The sequence below is a fragment of the Rhodamnia argentea genome, chromosome 4 (assembly GCF_020921035.1).
Source record: "Rhodamnia argentea isolate NSW1041297 chromosome 4, ASM2092103v1, whole genome shotgun sequence".
Lineage (NCBI taxonomy): Eukaryota > Viridiplantae > Streptophyta > Magnoliopsida > Myrtales > Myrtaceae > Rhodamnia > Rhodamnia argentea.
In genome coordinates, this window is record NC_063153.1 from 10,328,762 (window position 1) to 10,350,563 (window position 21,802).

The following is a 21,802-nucleotide window of genomic DNA, read 5'->3' on the forward strand; positions in this document are numbered from 1 at the left end:
TGTAGGGGTGAGCATGGTTTCATGATAGAACCTGAAATTGGAAATCGAATTGGTGGAGGACCTGTCCGTTTCTAGGTTCCAGAGTATACATGGTAGGTTATAGGTTTCAAAATTTGGGGAACCTATTCCAACTTGTAGGTTCCGAATTTCAGGTAGGTGGAATTTGAAACAAGTTTTTGCTTTTTTTTTTTTTTGTATTTATCTTCGCGTAATCCCACAGTATTCTATAGCGTCCGGTGATAAGTGTGTAATATTGATCCACTAGTTTGAGCTTCTATTTCCGACAATATCTATGATTGAGACTTTTACTTTATTAATGTTTCATATTTATTTGTGAATCTAAATATGAGTTGTGGTCAATGGATTATAGCTGTTGAAATTGTGTCTCGAGTTTAAGCTTGTTAGACGAAATCCAACTCAAGATAAAGTTGAATATTATCCAAATCTTGATCAAGAATGGAAGTTGTTCCTTGTTGCAGTTGGTGATGTATTGGCATGATGGGGTCCGAAGATATGTTGGACTGTTATCATGAAAAAAAAAAGAACAAGAGAAAAGTCTAAGGTTAGAAAAGGGGAGAAGAAGTAAAAGATACGGAAATCTTTTAATTGTTATATATTCTAGTTACTTAAATCCACTGTAGATATCCTTTTCTTCACGTGGAAGTGACATCCAGAATTGAAAAAGTCAAACTTGGACTTCAAGACCAATATTCGGTCAAGTAGGTTTCGTATACATAAATTATCACCGCAAGTTGGATTACATGAGTTCTTGAAGCGCTGTTTCCAAGCGAGTGCTTGACATTGGGACTTCGTTTTGTTCGTGGAATTACATCAAGAATTTAAGTGTTGAAGCCGATTAAATCTTAAGGTTAGATTTGTGTAATTTCTTTGCAAGATTGAGAGATTATTTCGCTAGGAATTGAGAGCTAAATATTATGTATGTTCTTGGATGTAATTGGGGTTGGGAAATACTAAAAATGTTTGAGTAATTCGAGTGTGATTTGTAATCTCGTGTATCGCTCGTTCTATAGTGGAATTTGTTGCTGTTCTCCCCGTGGACGTAGGTCTTTACGACCGAATCACGTATATCCGGTGTCCGATTTATTTTTTTGTTCAGTTGTTGACACCTAAATTTTAACTATCTTTTTAGTCATTTATTTTGCATAAAAATGAGGAATTAATTTTAATTCCTACAAAAAATAATCAAATCATTTTTCATATTTATTTTTAGCATCATGTTGCATTACATTGCATTTACATTTAATCGGATGGGCGGTGGAAAATGGATTCCAAGCGAAGAGCGGTGGACCAAAGCTCAAAGAGCAGAATTTGGCTAGCTAGGGGGCAACTCCGAAACAATTCATTAAGGTCTTGAGGTCTAATTTGAGTTTAAACCAGCCCATTTAATGTTTTATTTGGGAAAAAGCATTTTAATTAAGGATGCTCATTAATTGAGAAAAAGACTTTATGAAATGGAATAATTTGTCTCTGGATCAAATTGCGATTACCTGAAGTTAAGGGACTACTTCGTAATTAAACGAAGGTCGCGAAACCCTAGTTTGTTCTATAAATAGGGAGCTTGTTCACAACACGAGGTGGAGAGAGGCCATTCATCATAATACACGGCCACACATAATTCACATTCAGCAGAATTTGAGAGGAGGTTTCGTCCAGAGAGTGGAGGAAGAGAAATCGTGGGGGCTGCATTCTTCAAAGATGGCATCGCGGCCGATGAAGGGAAAACGGGAATGAAAAGGGGGGTGCTCTCATGTTTAATTTCGTCTCTCTGTTAGTTTAGTTTCATGTCCATTAAATCGTACTGACAATCATGATTTGCGTTTCATCTTGCATGTCCTCATGGATCACACAATCACGATTGGCGACAAAAATATGGTCACTCATGGCACTTTGAGGAGGGGGCCATTCACAGATTTCTTTACATGATCAAAGAGAGAGAGGCCATGGGTTAGAGTGAAAAAAAAAAAGCATCTACAGAAGCCGTTGGGGTTGCTCCTTGATCCAAGGTGTCATTGCTGCTGCACTCTCGGTGACGACGAGGTTGTCGATCCGTGATCCTTAACAAGAAGTGGCCGCTTCATATACATCAGATACACTCTAGACCAGAACCGATCTGTGGCTGAGTTCCAACGCAAGTCTCGGCGGAACATCCTCCGAGAGCCATAAGCCACCACGAGCCGGCGAGCCCGACCATATGCCGGTTGACGTCTTTGCTCGTGCTGTCCCTCGCCATCATCGTTTGCCACTATCCAGTCGTGCCGAACATCGTCAAGAACGTGTGCGTCAACGACATCCAGGCTTCGCAATCATTATCTGCTATTTTCTTGTTCGGCAATAAATCTAGCAAATCCACGCCACCATATCAGCATGGTGATGATTCCTCAATCAAGTCCAAGCGGTGCCGTTCTTTCCCTGAAGTCCATGGTCGAAGAAGACAACAAGAATCTCTGCTAATTAAGTTTTATCTTGACCTTATATTCTTTTGGTTTTGTCTTGGTCTGATAGTGCTATTATGGGTTCACTGACTTCACATAATTCAAGCAAAAAATAAATTTTTTAGGGGAAGCTTGGTCGTTGATAATTGTGGACTTGAGACCAAAGGATATCCTATATTCGTTGGTCATCGTGCACGAAGATCCGTACAGGCGACTACTGCAAGTATTCTGTCCAGCCGGCCAAGTCGCGAACGTGAGGTCCATCCGCAAGCTTGATCCACGGGGCAATACGAGGTTTGAATTTGGCAATCAAATCCGCCAAATTAGGTAACGATTCTAATATTTAGAATATCTGAAAATTATGTTGCCTAAATTGATTGATTGCAATTCCGATGATATCTTGTTGAATGAATTGCATTATTTGGAAGTTTGTATATCAAGTTTGAATATTCTCAGGATATTCTAAAGATTTTGATTCAATGTGAATATTTGAGATTTTTGTGATAATCTTGTGATAATTCGAAAATCTTTTTGAATATACTCAAGTTACCAAAATCCTTTCAAAATGCAGGTTGATTAGGAAAATTTTCTTTCCTAATCCGCAACTTGTCGCACGATCGAGAACGTCCATCTTTAAGATTATTGATGGAATTCTCGATTAGGCAAAGATTTGGATTCAATCGTTAATCGTAGGATTACGAATTAAAAATTGACTCAAATATTCGCGAAATATTCCAAAACTTGGTTGATATATCAACTTTCTTGTTTGACATTGATTGGCATGTTCACTTTCCTCATTTAATTGGAATTGTTTGATTGTCATATCTTTTAGAATATATCCGTCACGTGATCTAATCTTGAAAATTCTAAAAAAATTGCATTCATTCACTTTGCATATTTGAAAATTGCATCTTTTAAAAAATAACATCACGTAGATATTGCATATCTAATTTTTTTTTAAATAATTAGATTAGATTGCATTTTAGGATAGAAATTACATGTTTAAATAGAATTTTATGCCAAATAATCTACCTTAATATATTAGGGTTTAGGTCAGTTTAAACTCTAAAATATGCAAGATAAATATTGTTTTGGCATAGTTCTATTTTAGGAAATTAATTCATCCGAAAATATAAAAAAAATTCATTCATCCATGCCACGTCATCTTTGCCATGTCATATTAGGTTGCATTTTAGCTTATATTGCGTATTAGAATTGCATGTCTAGGTTTTAATTAATTTACATGTCACGTAGTTAATTTAATTAAACCACGGTCTCACTTGCATATTAATTTAATTTGCATGTCAACTTGTTTAGTCTTGCATTTAATTCATAACATTGCATTGCATATAGTATAGTTTTTCATGCATTCATAAAAAAAATCAAAAATAAAAGAACTATCTTGTGTGGCGCATGCTCCCTTGATTATATTGATTTCTGGATGTTCATTAATTGATTGCACACGCATGATAACCTTTGTTAGTGACTTAGGTTAAAATCAATTAATGTTACCTTCTCAAATGATTTTTCATGAAATAAAATGGTACCGAAAGGGCGTTAGAGTACTGCGGCGTAATCAAGTCCCCGAACTCTTAATCTCTGGTTCGTAGGAATAAAATAGTTCTCCCGCTATTTTATTTAGGTTTCTAATCGACCTACCATAAATGATTAGTGGCGGCTCCAAAATTAAAATACATTGCATGTTAATCAATTGAACCTCAAGTTGCGATTTGGTCCGGGCTTGGGAGAGTCCGAGTTAGGTTAGTTAAATAATTAACCTGATAATCCATTAGCCTATAAATTTTCTAAATTTTTAGGTCGCGACATCAGTCTATTTATCGTTTGATCGCTTGGTTCCGCGCAACAATAGCACTAAATAGTGTAAATTAAATATGGTGATTTACTGCAATTATTCAATTAAGAATACAGATGGAACCTGGATAGATCTTGGAACTTGTGACATGGTAAGTTCCAGGTTCCAGGGTATGTAGGGTAGGTTCTTAGTTCTAAAAGATGAGTAACCTGTTATGATGGATAAGTTCTAGATTTTAGGTGAAACTTGTATGAAACCTGAAGCCTCTTATCCCTAGTACGGTGTTTAAGTAATTCAAAAGTAAGTCGGATAACTAGCCTAGTCAAGTTCAAGAAGTTTATAACTATTTTTGATGTATTCACATCGCTACCTATCTAACCTCAATAGAATGTTATTTTTTTCCCCGAGTGATTCCACTGAGCATAGCTTGAGCATAACTTTCTTTCGGGGCCAACTAAGCAAAATGGCTAAAAAGTTGTAGAATACCGATATAAGATTTCAGATACACATATGTGGCTAAGATACAAAGGGTACTACTCAATTATAACCTTGTATATAAGTGACTATGTCGACATAGACAGTGACATATGCTCTAATCAATAAAGAACTGGCCGATCAAAAGGGACAAAACCCAACTGGCCCTCGATTGCTGTTGGAATATTCCGGCAATTATATGAAGGAAGCCTTCCCCCATAAGACAGAGAGAAACGAAAGCCCCACATGTTTGCCGCTCACTGCTGGGTTCTCTTCAATCCGAGAGAACACAAAGTCCTCCAAACGTAATCCATGTGTACACGTTGTACCTCAACGAAAATCAGCAAAATGATCTACAATATGACAACGTTCACAGTCCTCCAAAGTGGACTGAAGAAAAACATATTGATGAAAGTACAGCTTCACAATAAAATACTGGGCCATCATCTGCGACAAACTCAAGTACTCGTCGCCGCAGGAATTGGATCCCCAATGACGAATTTCATTTTTCGTTGCGGAATGCTCAACCTTTAGCGATGAAGTGTTTTTACGTTCGTTGCTGCACGGGTCAACGATGTTAAACTCATTGCCAAAGGTGGTATTCTGGCAGTGGAAGACAGTTTTCATCGAAGGTGTCATTTTTTTCCTTCAGCGGTGAATGTTATGTAGCTGTGAATGACTTTCGGTGATAGTTGTCGCCTATTTTTCAGTGATATACCAAGAACCGTCAAACGGGTGGGTTAGATCATGAATAGTCCGACCCGAATAGATCCATTTAACCTGTTTATGATTTATTTAGCGAAATACAAATCTAGCCACCATACCCAATCCAATCCAATCCAACCCAATCTCACCCCATATTCCTAAAATACTTTCCTATTTAATCCAATTTAGAAAAAGTCATACCCAAATTGAGGAGAGAGTGTGAAGTGAGTGAGTGCGAGATCGAGTGAAGGCAAAGAGAATGAAGAGAGAGTCACGGAGGTATTTGAATTTAAGTAAGTTGTAAACACATATACGATCCTATTTAATATTTCTTTCAACGTTAAACCCCTTTATGACCCACTTGTAGAATATAACGGTTGTTCATGAGCCCACTTTATCCCTGCCCTCCAAAGTTGTTGGTCGGACGTGGCGCCTACATGAATGAGTGACCGAGACTAAGCTCCGTTTATTTCATGAAAAATAAATGATTTGAAAACTATTTTTTAAAAATAATCCCTTGAAATAATTAGCTAATGAAGATTGTTTCAGTTATTGCCAACAATTTATGTCTAATTTTTTGTTTTTACCAATGATAGAAATGGTTTTCATAATTTATTTTTATAGACGATATAAGCGATTATTTCTATGAAAATGTTTTCCTAAATAATCCATTTCTTTCGAAACAAATAGATCCTAAGTGATACATGAACATTGAGTGCAGGCAATATCGTGCTTCATTTGTTTTGTAAAAATTGAATGATTTGAAAAATATTTTCCTAAATTTGATCACTTGTTTCGCTTGAAATAATTAATCAATGAATAATATTTTAATTATCAGCAACAATTTATGTCTTGATATTTTCGTGGATGATGAAAATATTTTCCGATTATTCATTTAGAAGCGATTCAAGTTATCACTTTTACAAAAATACATTTTTCCAATTATTCATTTTTCTAAAACAAATGAAACATTAATGACTCGTAAATGCTGTCCGGTTAGTACCTCCTAGAGGTTTGTGCTAGGTATTTCCTTGCCCCTTGAAATTCACTTTTCAGAGAAAATACAAAATGATATATTCCGTCTTTCACCCAATGGCCATTTACATATATGTACTTTTAAATAATACCAGACATATACTTGAAGTTTACCTCTGAAAAACACTTTGCACTTCACATCAATGATCATTGTATATCATTCACGTCAATGCCATTTTCTTTCCAACTACAAATTCCTATGCCCCAATTTCACACCGATGCTAAACATTTTAGACCAACTAAGAACCAAACCACCAAAATCCTAAGTTAGATGTCAAAATGAGCTTGTAAAGAGAGGCCATTTGGTTTTTTCAATTTAAGATTTGCTTTGAGGTTAAATAATAATATCTGCAAAAGTAGAGGTATGTAAGTGTTGAGAAAACCTCCTTATATATTTTAAAGATGACAAAACTATCCTTGGTTTTTCTTGAATTTGATAAATGTTTTTCTTCACGTGTTGTTCTCGAAGTGAAGGTTGTTGAATCCTATTCAACAAATTATTCTTAGATAACATCAGAATAACACGGTAGACTCCATCTGCCACCGACTTATGATAGCTGTTTAGTGCCGGAGAACTTGTTGCTAGTCGGGACAAAGCAGATTCACTAGACAAATCGGTGTGAAAAACACAAACCACAAATAAAGAAATGTCAAAAGGAAAAAGAAATACTACAGAAGATAGAAATGTTGTGCAGATACTAGCTAAGAAGCACGGATACTCTCTGGAGGCCTCCATGTCAGACACCGATACTCGTTCGACACTCTCCGGCATGCGACCGACATATGGTCAACAATGTCAGACATCCGACACGTGGTTAGCCCTTCGTACACGCCAACGACACGTGAGTCCATCATTCAGACATGCCATTCCGACACTCACGGTGTCAATCTTAAACATTTTCAATAAATTATAGGTAAAAAATATTTATTAAAAGCGTATATACTTAAGTCAGACACTCAGCTAGCCACAAAAAAATGTAACTGTGAATTCCTAACATAAGAAGAAGAAAAATCTCACCGCTGATATTTTTATATATAAATTATGATGATTTGTAGTGTACATATAAAAATATGCGTTCAATATACAACGTGTCGGAATTCTCTATTTTTTGAAAAATGACGTGTTGGTGTGCATGTCGTGTCGCGAGTTGCGTGTCGGTGTCAATACTACTTAGGATACTAGTCAACAAAAACGCTTAGGTATAGATTATGATTAATAAAAGAATGATCGCTTGATGATTTTTTTTTTTTAATATAATGAGATAGAAGCGATTAAATTCTGGAGAATTATTTTTCTACATTGCTGACTTTTCATGAAATAAACCATTGCCAAGGCTTCTTGTTTTCCCAAACATTAGCATGAAATTTTTTGAGATCCTTCGGTGGTGTATAATAAGATTTAAAGATTTTCTCAGTTTCAATTATTATTTTTCCCTAAAAAACAAGGATTCACTTTCTAGTAAACACTCGCACACCCGGAGAAAATATTAGGTACTCCTGACGTGCCATGTTAGCAATGAGACACGCCATGTGGAGAACATATTAGGTGCTCAGCAATGAGACACGCCATGTGGAGAGCGACACGCTATATCGGGTCTCACTTTTTGAAACTCCCTCCCCTATCTCTATCTCCATTACCTCTCCGTTATCTCTGCTATAAGCTTCCTCTTCACTTCACGACCTCTGCTTTCTCTCTCTCCTTGGCTCTTCACGTCATGACCAAAAGTTTCATCTTTTCATTTTCAATCCATAATTACGTCTCTCCCAAATTCGAACAAGAGCTATGGGGAGAGAGAGCAGAGGTTGTGAAGTGAAAATGGAGCTAATTCTCAGGAGGAGTGTGAGGGAGAGCATAGATAACAAAGAAATAATGGAGAGACAGAGATAGGAGGGGGTTTCAAAAATTGCTGACGGTTGGAACCCAATGGACACTTGTCGCTCTCTGAATGACGTGTCTCATTGCTGACATGGCATATCCCGAGCACCTAATATTTTCTCGTACACCTGACACGTCATTTCCCCCCCTAAAAGACAACCCTAGATATTATCCAACGAGCCAGGAATCTTCCCTTTTCGGATGGCTGGCCAAAATGCAAGATAAGGTGTAAACAAAATGGGAAACCCAAGTTCCCTGCTCATAGAGCGAGAGAGCTTTTATTTGTAGGGCACATCCAAATATGTCTAAACTTCCATATAAACACGCACAAGTAGACAAGTACATCCCAATGAGAAAGACAAAGCAAGCCATATAATCACACATAGACATAGCCCTCAGAAACTTAACGACGCACATAAGTTGTCTGCATCGTGTGGGCTAATTAGCTTTGATTAGGTGTGGCCATGAAGATGCCATGAAATCCATACGGCACTCTTTGTGGCAATCTTATCTTCGCCACCGGGCCGCCTTCGAAGTCCTTCGCATCGATTATGTGAACCTACAAGCATAGAACATGTCAAACTTATCAATAAATGACAATCACCATTACTTTGTTTCAAGGATTTGGACTTTCCCAATTGGGCCAAAAAGGCGAAAATTTGGGCCAAAAAAGGCGCAAATTTGGAAAATGAGCTGTCATCACATTCCATTACTTCGTTTCAAGGATTTGGACCTTCCTAATTATTGAGGTGTACATTTGAATTGGAAATTCAATTGACCGAAGGCTAGAAACGAAATGAATTACAATCGTTTATAGATTTCCATTTTTGCCGAAACAATCAAGTTTAAAAGATGATACGGTGTTGTTTCACAATTCTTTTTTCTCGAAAAAGAGGACACTTCAGATCTTCTGATACCTAATTACTCATTATTCGATCTCATGGGCATTTGTAACATAGATCTATGCTTTTGGGGATGAGCCAAGAGAGACACCGGTATAAGAACTTACTTGAGTCTCGTCAGACGCTTCACTGTGAACAAAAGTTGCAATCCAACCATCATCGTCATCTTCTCCTTCGGCACTCCCATTTTTAGCTACGAACACACTTCCGCTACAGAAGCTGCTCTCCGCAAACTTGTGATATTCAACCTTTACTGCCTGCTGAGAATCTTCTTCCTGGTCCAGCAGTAGGATACTGTATTCATTAGTAACAAAACGAATAATTCTTGCAAGGTGTTTAGTCTGGAGGTGGAAATACGTATTCTCTTACTTTTTACAGTACAATGCTTGAGAGAAAACTTAATTTTGGGTCAAGAAGGAATTGACCCGTGATTCATGACCTTAGTCAAGAGGAGCATTTGCCATTTAGGTAGTGTCAATAAGAGACATGCCAAACTTTTAATAACTTCCGTTTTCTGACTTATATTAGTTTGATTTGTAGCTCCAAATAATGTTGGTGTTAATTATCCTCGCAGAATTATAATATTTTGTGTCAAAAAATAAGGATTTCATTACCCGGGCTGTTAAATTTATTGAGTATTGGTAAATGTAAAAAATTCTTGTTAAAGAAAATGACTAGTGACTTTTTTTTTTTTCAGATAACTTATTGATACATTTTTACGGAATTACTTACTTTCTGTGATAGTTTGCGAGTTTCCATTTCTGTACTAACTTATCAGCTTTATTTGTATAACACATCAATGCTTTGAGTTTACTAACTTTTATATGAATTTTTTAACTTAAATTAGTATGACTACCTACTTTTATTAGATTAAAGTGACTCACTAACTTTTCTGTGGTTAAATTACTATTTTAAGTTGGTTTCCATTTCTCATTTCAATTACTAATCGGGATGTCTGTACGGTTTGTAATTTTTATTATCATTGACAAACTTTTGTTTGCATTTCGTAGCAACAACTTGCATTTATAAAATCTTTTTAGAAATTACCAAACTTAATTGGAGGCACTATCAACATTTCTCTAGTTAAGTTACCAGTTAGTTTTCGGTTACAAGTATAATTTAAATTACTTACCAAGTTCATTTTTCTTTTATTCATTAAGTTTTATTTTTCTTGATCTACATGTATTTACCTTTTCTTGGCCACAAAATTTTTTTTACCAATTCTTCCAAATTAATCTTTATTTAAGTGATTTATCAAAATTCTCTGATGAAATTATCAACTAATTCTAGGTTGCCAACACTCATTTGAGTCATTTTGTCAACGTTTCTGTCAATTTTTATTTTACCAACTTTTCTATTATAGTAGGCCACTTAATTGGGAAAAAGTTGATAAATTGTTCAGATAAAGGTTGCTACATTTCATATTAATAGCTGGTAAATTTAAGGAATTGATAAGAAAGGTAAATAAAATATTTTGGAATAAAAAACAAGCTTTTTTTTTTTGTCAGAGATAAGAGGCGTTGGTACTTTGAAAAATACTAAATAAACTTTGGTAACTAAATCAAGTAAAAATCAGTAACACATAACTAGTTGGTAGTTTAATAATAGAAAATGGATGTGAAGTACGGCAAACAATGAATTTAACAGGACAATAGTTGGTAAGCCGCACAAATACGGGTTGGTAATTCCATACACTAGCTGGTAAGTTTAATTTAGTATTAAGAAAGGTAAATGAAAGTTGATAGATGATACACATTTTTTTGTCAGAGATAAGAGAAGCTAATAATTAAAAAAACCAAATAAACATTGTAACTAAGTAAAAAAAGAGTTGCCAATGCAAAACTGTAATTTCTAATAAGAGTAGATAGTTTTGAAAGACCGGTAAGCAAGACAAATAAATTTAGTAACTCAATAAAAAAGTTGGTAAATTAAAAAAATAATGATAAATGTTAGTAACACAAAACTATTTGATAAATTAATTGGAGGAAAGTGGTTAAGTTAATCAAACAAAAATTGTTAGTTTCATATGATAGTTGATATATTTAAGGCTATGATAAGAAGGGTGAATAAAACGTTTTGCAAAAGATACGAAAAGTTTTTCTGTTTTGGTCACATAGAAGAGAACTTAGAAAAACCGGTAAACCACACAAATAAAAGTATAAGAGTTGAAGAACTTAACCAATTTGCAAAGAAAAACAAAGAAAGATAGGTATATTCATAGGGGAGTTGGTAAATTTAAAGCATTCATAAGAAAGACAAAGAAAAGTAGGTAAATGATAAGAACAGTTGGATAGATTGCATATAGTCAAAAAGAGTTTATAATTCGTAAAAATGTCATTAAATTGCTACTAAGTTACCGGTAAACTCCTCGTGCATACATTAATACAGTAATCACGTAGATCTTATCTTTATTGAAACTAGAGAGATGTAATTGTCCATATGGCACATAACCCAAACCTGTGGTTTGTCAAAGTATAGTTTGGCCAGACCTCCATACTTGGCTTGTCCTGACATTTTAAAGGATGGAAAATTAGTTAGATTAGTATACATATTGTGAACGGTATGAATCACAACCACTAGCAATTTCGCTGGATAAATACATCATTATTCATTACCACAGCTAGAACTTGCCGCTGAATCGAGGACTTGAGCGAAGCCGAACTTGTTCTTCAATCCTGTGAAATTGCCATTGATGAATGGAAAATCCATGGAGGAGTGAGTGCCACTGAGATTTCTCTCCTTGACCTCTCTAGTTTCCATGTTCAATCTCCACTCATACACACAATGAAAAAGAAAACCTTCTTCTTCATTGCCATTTTCCCTCTTTTTTGGAGGCAATTTGAATCCTCTTGAGTACCAGTCGAACTTGTTTTCACCCCAATCTGGACCTGGCAATATGGATGTCATGGCCCTACAACCCCGCACCACAACCTGTTTTTCTTGATTAATTAGTGAGAATTGGAGGAAAAAAAAGGATTATGCTCACAAGTCAAAGTGATAAAGCACACTTGTTCATCGGTCTTTCATAATTGCAAAGGAAAAAAAAAATGTTAAATATGGACTCTTTACGATTATGATGTGAGGCAATTAGTACCTCGCCTCCATCCTCAAATGTATTGAGGATGTGAAGTGCGCAGCATGTTTCCACTTCGAACCACCGGATGGATTTGGCATCGCCGTATCGTGGCATAACTCCTAACCTCGTTGTTCCTTCTTTGTCATACTTCAACAATCTATTTTTTTCGAAAATAACGACACTATTTTAAGGACGATTAATCATTTGGGAACAATGTTTTTTGAAATGAGATGTATACTCACGGGCCTCCCTTGGCGAGTCTTGATACTTCCAATGAAAGAGGGTGATCCACTATGATATTGTACCTGAATGAGGAGAACATGTTTCAATCTCAAATTTGCACGTCAGGAAATCATAATAATATTGATAACGGGAGGAAAAATAGATTGCAGGAATAGGGAAGGGGGAAAAAAAACAACCTCACTTTCTTGGTCACATTTCTTTTACAAATTCCCTAAAGAAAACATGCAGAAAATTGATTCATTTGATCATGCACATTGTTAATTGTGGCAAAAAGTACCAAAAAAGGTCCTAAACATATTGAATTAATAACAATTCAGTTCTAAACCTTTTTTGCGTTGATACCAATTCAGTTCATACGACCAATTTTGGCAAGAAATTACGGATGCCGACGTTAACCGTCCTACGTGGCATGGCCGGCACTAATGTGGACATTTTCTGATAATTTTTTTGTGAAGTAGAAATTTTCCTAATTGGTCAAATTTAATAGAATGGTATTTAAACTACTTTAGTTAGCTATGAATAGCTACTAGAATAGTGTTAGTAAGTTAGAAATAGAGAAAAATACCGCATGTATTTAATCAATGCCGTTTTCCTCAACATGTATTTATTGGTCATGCATTTATGTAGTTCGAATTTACTCACTATGATGTGTCACTCATAGGTTGTTAAAGAAAATGCTTAAACCTTTCTGTGACGCCAATCTCATGGCTGAGGACACTTTTGGGAATTTGGACATCCACCTTATGAAGAAGTTCCTTTCCATCAGCTGAAAAGAGGTCAAGTTAGGAACAATTAACGTAATTACGAACTGACAAAGGACCTTTGCCAACCTTTGTTTGCCTTTCTTATAAACGCTCTGAATTGACCAAATCTAATATGAATTCGTCAACCCTTAACTAAGGTTAGATACTAACTTGGTAATTTCATGGGGGAAAATTTGGAAAGTCCCACTAACTTAGGTTGGTATTCTCTTAAAAAAGTTGGTGAATTCAAGATTTGCTAGCGAGGCAAATAATAAGAGTTGATAATTCTATATAATAGTCGGTTGTCCAAAATTATTTAGTAATTTAATATTGCAAAAGTTGGTAAGTCACTCTAATTTAGGTTGGTTATTTCATGTAAGAGTTAGCACATTCAAAAGGTTAGTATAAAATTAAAAATACTGCTCAAATTTTGGTTTTCTAATAACCAACCATTTGGGTAGTAAATTTGCATCACATGTTGTCGTTAATGCTGATTAACGTGTCATTCGTGTACTTCAGAACTATTTATGCGAATCATATGAAACTTACAAGGGATTAGAAGAGAAGGAATATTACCAGATACCACTCCTACCACATAGAAAGGTTTCTTGACATCGATCCCCATTATTACAAGTTCGCCACTTCTCGGAGCTTTCTGTTTAGTAAGTATAATTTTGGCAAACAAACCTCAAAAAGACTCATTAGTATTTTTAAATAAATGATTTAATGACAAATTAAGGTACACTATTAATGGTAGTATACAACCTTTGGATGGCTAGTGCAAGGTCGGCTCCAATCTCCGTTGAAGTCCCAAACACCGAATGTTTCTAGGGTTTGCGAATCAATCTCGTGAGGCAAGTAATTCTCTGCTATCGCATATAGCTTTCCTGAGTGCTCGAACACACTTGTGTTGCACAAGAACTTGTTACCAGCATTGAGTCTAATCTGTCGAAGCACCGAATCTTAATATTCAGGTCTTTACATGCTTCAGTTCCCTTAACGAAAAGATCTTGCAAAAGTTTTGTGCGATTTTGTCTGAATCAGCTTACCCATTCTATTTGATAAATTCATGAAGAACGCTAAGAGAGAACTTCTCGAGCTCTGGGGCTAACAGTTTTTCATTTCACATTTCATGGAAAGCTATCTTATATCACAACCATGCTTTAGATAGAATGTTGGTGGGTCCAAACTCACTAGGAGGGGGACACAAATGTCAAAACGATGGATTGATCAACTGACAGACTAATTAAATGGATAAATTTGCATATCAAAAAGTATCTTGCAAATTACCCGATTCAGAGAAACCGCAGCTAAGACAGCTAATGGATCTCCTTCAATGGCAGGGATGAAGGAGGGTTTGTTTCTTTGCTTTTCAAGCTTGAATGTCTCGGACTCGATGTACTTGTTCTTGTAGGAGATGCTCCAATCTGAATCACAAGTCTTCTTAAAGAACAACACATGAAGCATTCCTTCTCCTTCTACCCATGTTTCATTGGTTATTCCTAATGGTGACGCTGCGGATTGTAGACATCCAAATTGAGGATTTGGACCTGAAATTGAGAAAATTCAGTGAACCAATTTGATCTACATTATTTCGGCTGCGCTCCTACTCGTAAAAGCTTAAACTGGCATGCAATATAATCATATGCGAATACCTAATTTTTGAAGTCTTGAAACTTAAATTTCACATAAATTCAGATGTATACCATTTCTAATGAATACTCCTTCAGGGAAATCAGCTGGTAATTGCCCTTCCAAGCAAGCAACTTCAACAGCTTCTCCAATTTCTTGAACCGGTGCAAAGTTCTTCTGTTCAATTCATTATTTAAGGAAAATCAGACATTCACAAACTAATATTGTAATTCCTTGGGCACCCTCAGAGTCTTCATATGTAGTGCTGGAATGTTGATTCTGTGTGCAGCAAAATGGCGTGGTACACAATTAAGACACCATCAAGTTTTCCGAAGAGCTACAGCCAAATTGATTTAAACTTCTCGAGTTGCAATTTAGATTAGATTATGGTACTTTCCTTCGTTATATATTCAATCCATAAGATATTCGGATTAGGTAAGTGGTTTTTAACACATCATCGTGATTCCAAATTTTATATTTCTAGTTAGGATTTTGCCATCACTAATTTGGAAGATAACAACTAGGATTTTAGTTTGATACATAAGGCTATAAATTCCATTTGTGATTTCATTATGTGACAGAACTTTGAATTATTGGATAGAGTTGCCTTTAGAAAACACGTTCTTAGCCATTTTTTCTACCTAGGGTTTGTGAATGTTTGAAAGAGTAGTGTCCTTGGTGTGGCATATTGCTATCGGATATCCGAATTAATTATCTAGTATATTTTTCCCTCTCTTCCACAGGAACGCGAACGCGACTAATAATGACTTTCTAAGCCTTTGGACAGACATGTAATCCAATAGGTGGGCTTGGGAATATAATTTATGTTGCGCGAGAAAATGGCCATGACTTTTGATCCATAATACCAATATGGAAAGTTCGTTCCCGAGTACTATGATGTGGTCAAATTGGAATCTCTGTCGGCAATTGTTTTGGACCTCAAAATCCATTGTTTTTAGTGTGATTCAAGCCCCTTTGGCATCGTTATGTCAAGTCTTTCGGGTTAGTTTAGGACGTGGTTTAGTTTTGGAAGCCCATGCTGCTTAAGGTTGTTTTTAGGTTTTCCAGGGTCGCATAGAGTTAGCAAGGTGTTTATTGAGAAAATTACCGAAAAAGTGCTAAACCTATTGTATTTGTGCTAATTCAGTCTTGAACCTTTCAATTGTGTCAATCGAGTTCTAAATCTTTTGATGATTTGATAATATGGGCGGCCATTGGGGCAATTTTGATGGGAAGTCACCGATATGGACGTTGACTGTCCTACTTGGCATGATTGGTGGACCGTAACATGGGCAATTTTTACAATTTCTGTAGTTTTATGTAATTTTTGGTGAATCTACTATTATTATTTTTTGTTATTGTTTATTTTTCTTTTTTCTTTTCTTTATTTATATTTTTTTTCCCAATTGTGAGCCATCGAGGTCATTAGCCGACACTTGCCAACCATAGCCGAGGATGGGGTCGGGCCTCCATGTCCTCGTCGGCCACATGTGAGGGCATCGGGCCCTCACCAGCCATAGGCGAGGGCGTCTGGCCCTTACCTAGATCCAACAGAGGGCCTAACGCTCTCGTCTAGATTTTGGAGAGGATCGATCGGCAACCTCGTCAGCCTAGAGTTGTAGAAAAAAAAAAAATTGTTCATTGTTAGCTTATCGCTTTGAGCATCAGGTAAATTTTTTTTTTTGTTTTTTGTTTTGGTCGAAAGCATCAGCATCAGATAATTTGATCATGAAATAACTGTGAAATTTTCTGGACTTTGTGTCAACTCGTCCACACGCGGATCCCGGAATTGGAAACTTTCAGATTGGAGCAAATGAGTCAAAGAGAGAACCTCGTTTCTAAGTACCTGAGATGGCGGATAAGGTTGATCCACAAACCGGTACAGTCCATCCACCAAGACATCCAAAACAATCGCCGAAGCTTTCCTGACAGTTTTGGATACATCGATCTTGTTCAACGGCAGTTGTTGCTGCAACTCTCTCCAAATAGGCTGCTCATGCAATTTTTCAGAATCGAAATCAAACCGCTAATAACTTGAATCAATGCAAAAAAAAAAGAAAAAAAAAAAGAACAGATGCTCAAGTTCCCTTGTGTGTGCCCTAAGAACTTTAACCATGAAGATTTGGATTCCGTGTAACGTACCTTTAGAGCTGGGGAAATGGACTTTCTAAGGTGATCAAAGCTAGGAGAAATCGAGTGCCGGTTGGTGGATGCATTCACATGCAAAGCGAAAGGAGAGACTGCCATTTCTTGCTTCTCTATGCACAAGTTGTCTGGTTTCTTGTTCTTTATATAGACAACCTGAGAACGTGACTAAATCAAATCCAATGACGTAATTAATTTCTTAGTCCCTAATATTTGAGACGATTGTACTAGGTTGTCCCATCTAGGGTAAGAAAAAATGAATTGTCCAACAGATTAGGTGGTCCTTTTGTGTAGAATCTTGAATCGGAAAATGCTATTGTTTACATTCATATCTTGTTAGACGAAATTCATAATGTATCAAGAAACACAGTAAGTGCAAACTACAAGCTCGATACATACTGATCATAATGATATGGTCAACAACATGGTGCATAAAATAAATCCTTCAATAACATTTTCTCCCCAAAATATGCTAGTTGGCAAGACTAACGAGAACAAGCAAGAGCTGGCTAGATATGTACACAGACTCATTTCATGAACATGTTCAATATCGATCAATCTCCATATGTTTTTCATCAATCTAGATAACAAAGGTCACTCTATCCGAGGTAGTAATGTTGAATTTAATGAGTTATAAACTTATAGTCTTGTCCTTTACCAAAAAAAAAAAATAATTATAGTCTTGTACGAGGAATCCTCACCAACCTCTCTCGGCGACAACTCAAAGCATCTATCCATGTGCACTTTTCTGTCCGCCTGCTCATCTATATATTAAAGAATGACTAGAAGTGTAGGTGGTCCACAAAATAGAATTTGAAATCACAAGATATATCTGCCTTGCAGTTGGCTCGTCTATTAAGCTATCTATAATCGTTAACAAAATCCATGTTGTCATTCGGATCCGGATCGCCTAACATTGAGATTTCCGTGATATTCGTGACATTACTCAAATCAAGCCGTCCAAATGAAAATGAACAGCCTAATTTGAGCCACGTTTGGGATTTAAAATTTTTCAAACTCCAAAAAAATTCCTATCCACATTTTTTCCCTCCTTTTCAACACATGATGTAGTTCAAATCAAGCCGTCTATTTTCATTTGAATGGCCTGATTTGAGTAATGTCATGCATGTCATGGAAATCCCAATGTTAGGCGATCCAAATCCTGTTATTTCACACTTTTTATATAAAAAATCCTTCACCGGAGGGTTTATATATATATATATATATATGTGTGTGTGTGTGTGTGTATTCACTTATCAACATCACTCCTTTGCAGCAATATCAAAGTGGTACGGTGTTAAATTAATTCAAGAGTAATTCGGATAGCTAGCCAGTCAAGTTGAAGAAGTTTGTAACTACTTTCGATGCATTCAAATCGCTACCTATCTAACCTCATAGAATGTATTTTTTTTTTCTTTTTTTCAAGTGATTCTACTAATCATTGCTCGAGCATAACTTTCTTACGGTGCCAACTAAGCAATATGGCTTAAAAAAGTTGTAGAATACCAAAATAAGATTTCAGATACACATAACATGGCTAAGATATTAAGTGTACTATTCAATTATGACCATTATAGATAAGTGACTATGACGACAAAGACAGTGACATACGCTCTAATCAATAAAGAGCTGGCCGATCAAAAGTGACAAAACCCAACTTCTCCTCTATTGCTGGTGGAATATTCCTGCAATAATGTGAAGAAATTCTTTCCCCATAAGAGACAGAGAAACGAAAGCCCCAGATGTGTGCTGCTTCACCGTTGGGTCCTCTTCAGTCCGTGAGAACACAGAGGTCCTCCAAACGTGATCTCTCTGGACGTGTTGTGTCTCCACGAGGACCAGCAAAATAATCTGCAATTGCCACGAGAACCTTCACCGTCCTTCAAAGTGGACTGAAAAAAAATCTACTGAGGCTCGTTTTGGCCGACTTAACAGTGAGACTGGGGAGGTCGAGAGGACTTCGAGAAAACGACTGGCATCTCATGCTGCCCTTTTTTTGAGCTTTTAGCGATGAAACTACAGCTTCACAGCGAAATATATGGCCGTCATGAGCCGCAAACTCAAGTTTTCGTTGCTAAAGGAACTGGATCTCCAATGAGGAATTTCACATCTTCGTTGCGGAACGCTTGACCTTTGGCAATGAAGTTATTTACGTTCGTTGCTACATGGGTTCTTGTTTTTAGGCATCCATGTTAAATTCATTGCTAAAAGGGACAATTCTGGCAGCGAAAGTCAATTTCCATCATTGATAACTTGAGTTGGCGAAAAGCTTGTCACACTTGATATCCCAAAACCAACCTTTTGTCCCAGGTAATTGCTAACGGAGCTATTGTTGGGAGAAGAGGAAATTTGATAAATGTTGATTCATTCTTACTGGAGTTGCAATATGTTGAATAGTTTGCTTAAGAAGAGAGAAACCTAAAGCCTTCAGAGGAGAGGAAATACTACTGACTACGTCGAACACTTCAAATTTACAGGTAAAATAGAAGAAGTCAAACGACAAAGCCCCCCAAAAGAACCGAGAGAAGCGCTCTTTAACCGACGCCCATAAGACTCTCTTGGGGAAAAGTACACTAGAAGTGTCATAACTTGTGTACGGTGTTCACTTGAATGCCATAACTTTCAAAACGTTCACTTAAGTGCCATAACTTTCAAATATCGTTAACTTGAGTTCTACTTCGGAGCAAAATTGCTCACTTGAGTGCTACAAAAACTTTTCCGACGTGCCACGTCAGCTTTCCGGCGTCTACAGTAATTTTTCCAACGTGCTACAGTAACTTTTCAGGCATCTACAGTAACTTTCCTAGCTGCCACATCAGCTTTTCCGGCTACCACGTTAACATGTCACTCAAGTGAACAATTTTTAAAAGTTATGGCACTTAAGCGAACATTTTGAAAGTTATGGCACTCAAGTGAACGTTGTACAAAAGTTATGGCACTTCTAGTGTACTTTTCCCGACTCTCTTGCTCACCTCTCTCTCTCGTTCGAGGCGTGCGCACCGAGAGAAGTGCTCTCGTCTAACCGACGGCCCTTCTCCGATTAAAGGAGGCTTCCTTGCTAGTACCTCTAACCTCTGTTCCGGGTTCTCTCCATCTAACCTCTGTTGGATGAAGCCCTACGTGTGATTTATTTTTGGCTTCAACATGATAATCAGGTATCTCTTAGGTCTCCCTCTATGTCTCTTTCTCAGCCGTAAGAGGCTGGATCAGTTTGAATCTCATTGAGTCCTTTCTAGAGGAAGAATGTCTCACCGGAGCTCTCTCTATCTTATGGTCAATCATCCTGTTGACTTGGTTTGAGTTGCTCAAGCAGCTCTTGCATTATCTTTTGCTCGGTAGTATGCAATTTCTGGCTGTGTTATTTCTATTGTGATCAGGCCAGGCCAGAGAGGCTTTGCCTTCCTAGCTGTGTTATGTATTCTTTAAAGATAAATGAGCTCAAGTAAAACATAAAAGATGGACGCCATGCGTGATACCACTATGTTTTGATGTTGGATATAGAGAAATATAAAAGTTAGGACATATGTAAAATTGTTGTTCCCTTTCTCTATCTCTTTTTATACCTAAGTAATTTAATTTCGGATAAAGTCCATCGCGCTTATCATTTTCATCATTGTTATCTGATAATCACAAAACATAGGAAAATAAATTCCGAGAAAAAGGGAGGAAAATACGGCACAAAAAGTTTTTTTAGTTTTTTATTTTTGTTTTTAAACCGCTTGTAAACATACAATTTACGTGGGAACATTATGATGATAATTAGTTTTTCTTTTAATTTGAGCACATGTAGGAGTGTTGAGCGAGGAGGTGGTATACATAAAGAAGGATCTGTAGATAACACGACGTGCGGGTTAAGTCCTAGAGAGAATGCTCAATGTGTTCTCGCTCCTTGGGTTTGAGATGGCGGGCCGGACCTTTGCTTGGATCGGTCGCCACCACACAATTGTGTTGGCAAAAGCCATCTTCTTCATTAGGCCTCTCCCGATGGGCTTCGTCCCGACTATGACTCCATCCTGTTGGGCCGCTTTGCCAATGTCCGCGATGACTATACCGTCATGATCACCGTCTACACCGCTGAGGACTTTCCTGCCTTCTCTCGCACCTTTTGGCCTCACTCAAGGAGAAGGAACGTGTTCTCGCTCCTTGGGTCCGAGATGGTGGGCCGGACCTTCGTTTGGATCGGTCTCCGCCACACAATTGTGTTGGCAGAAGCCATCTTCTTCATCAGTCCTCTCCTAATGGGCTTCGTCCCTACTATGATTCCATCCTGTTGGGCCACTTTGCCAATGTCCGCGATGACTATACCGTCATGATCGCCGTCTACACCGCCGAGGACTTTCCTGCCTTCTCTTGCCCCTTTTGGCCTCACTCAAGGAGAAGGCGAGGAAGATGCTAGAGAAGGTAGGGAAGACCTTGGCGATGTAGATGACCATTATGAGGTACAATCAACGCCGATACTGGAGAAACGGCCTAATAGGAAGGAGTAATAGTTGGGGGCGAAGTCCATGAAAAGTAGCCTCGGTGAAGAAGATGGCCCCTATCAACACGATTGTGGGGCGGCGGTCCATCCAATTGGAGGTCTGCCTCGCCATCCCCGACTCGAGGAGCGAGAACACATTGAGCATCCCCGTAATACTCGAGGGTCCCACTTGCACGATATTGTCCGCTTTCGGCTTTGCAACTTGCACGGTTTTGTTTCTTTGGG

General features: G+C 37.3%; 1 protein-coding gene across 1 annotated transcript; it reads right to left on the bottom strand.

Moving 5' to 3' along the window:
- Positions 1-8,798: 8,798 nt before the first annotated feature.
- On the bottom strand, positions 8,799-17,199 carry LOC115750065 (carotenoid 9,10(9',10')-cleavage dioxygenase 1-like). Its single transcript, XM_048278009.1, has 13 exons — positions 17,095-17,199; positions 16,799-16,942; positions 15,027-15,129; positions 14,611-14,870; positions 14,086-14,265; positions 13,897-13,975; positions 13,262-13,343; positions 12,577-12,639; positions 12,353-12,491; positions 11,874-12,189; positions 11,716-11,765; positions 9,366-9,533; positions 8,799-8,915 (listed from the first exon to the last, which is right to left on the bottom strand). Exons 1-13 carry the CDS (start codon positions 17,197-17,199, stop codon positions 8,799-8,801), a joined length of 1,806 nt encoding a protein of 601 aa, XP_048133966.1.
- Positions 17,200-21,802: the final 4,603 nt, after the last annotated feature.

Bases quoted from the DNA above. Each gene is read 5' to 3' on its own strand.
- LOC115750065 (XM_048278009.1), bottom strand. From the start codon at position 17,199: ATGGCAGTCTCTCCTTTCGCTTTGCATGTGAATGCATCCACCAACCGG. The intron at 12,492-12,576 runs GTGAGTATACAT...CGAAAAAAATAG, and splicing joins AGACTCGCCAAGGGAGGCCC to ATTGTTGAAGTATGACAAAG. The intron at 8,916-9,365 runs GTAAGTTCTTAT...CTATGCTTGTAG, and splicing joins AAGCGTCTGACGAGACTCAA to GTTCACATAATCGATGCGAA.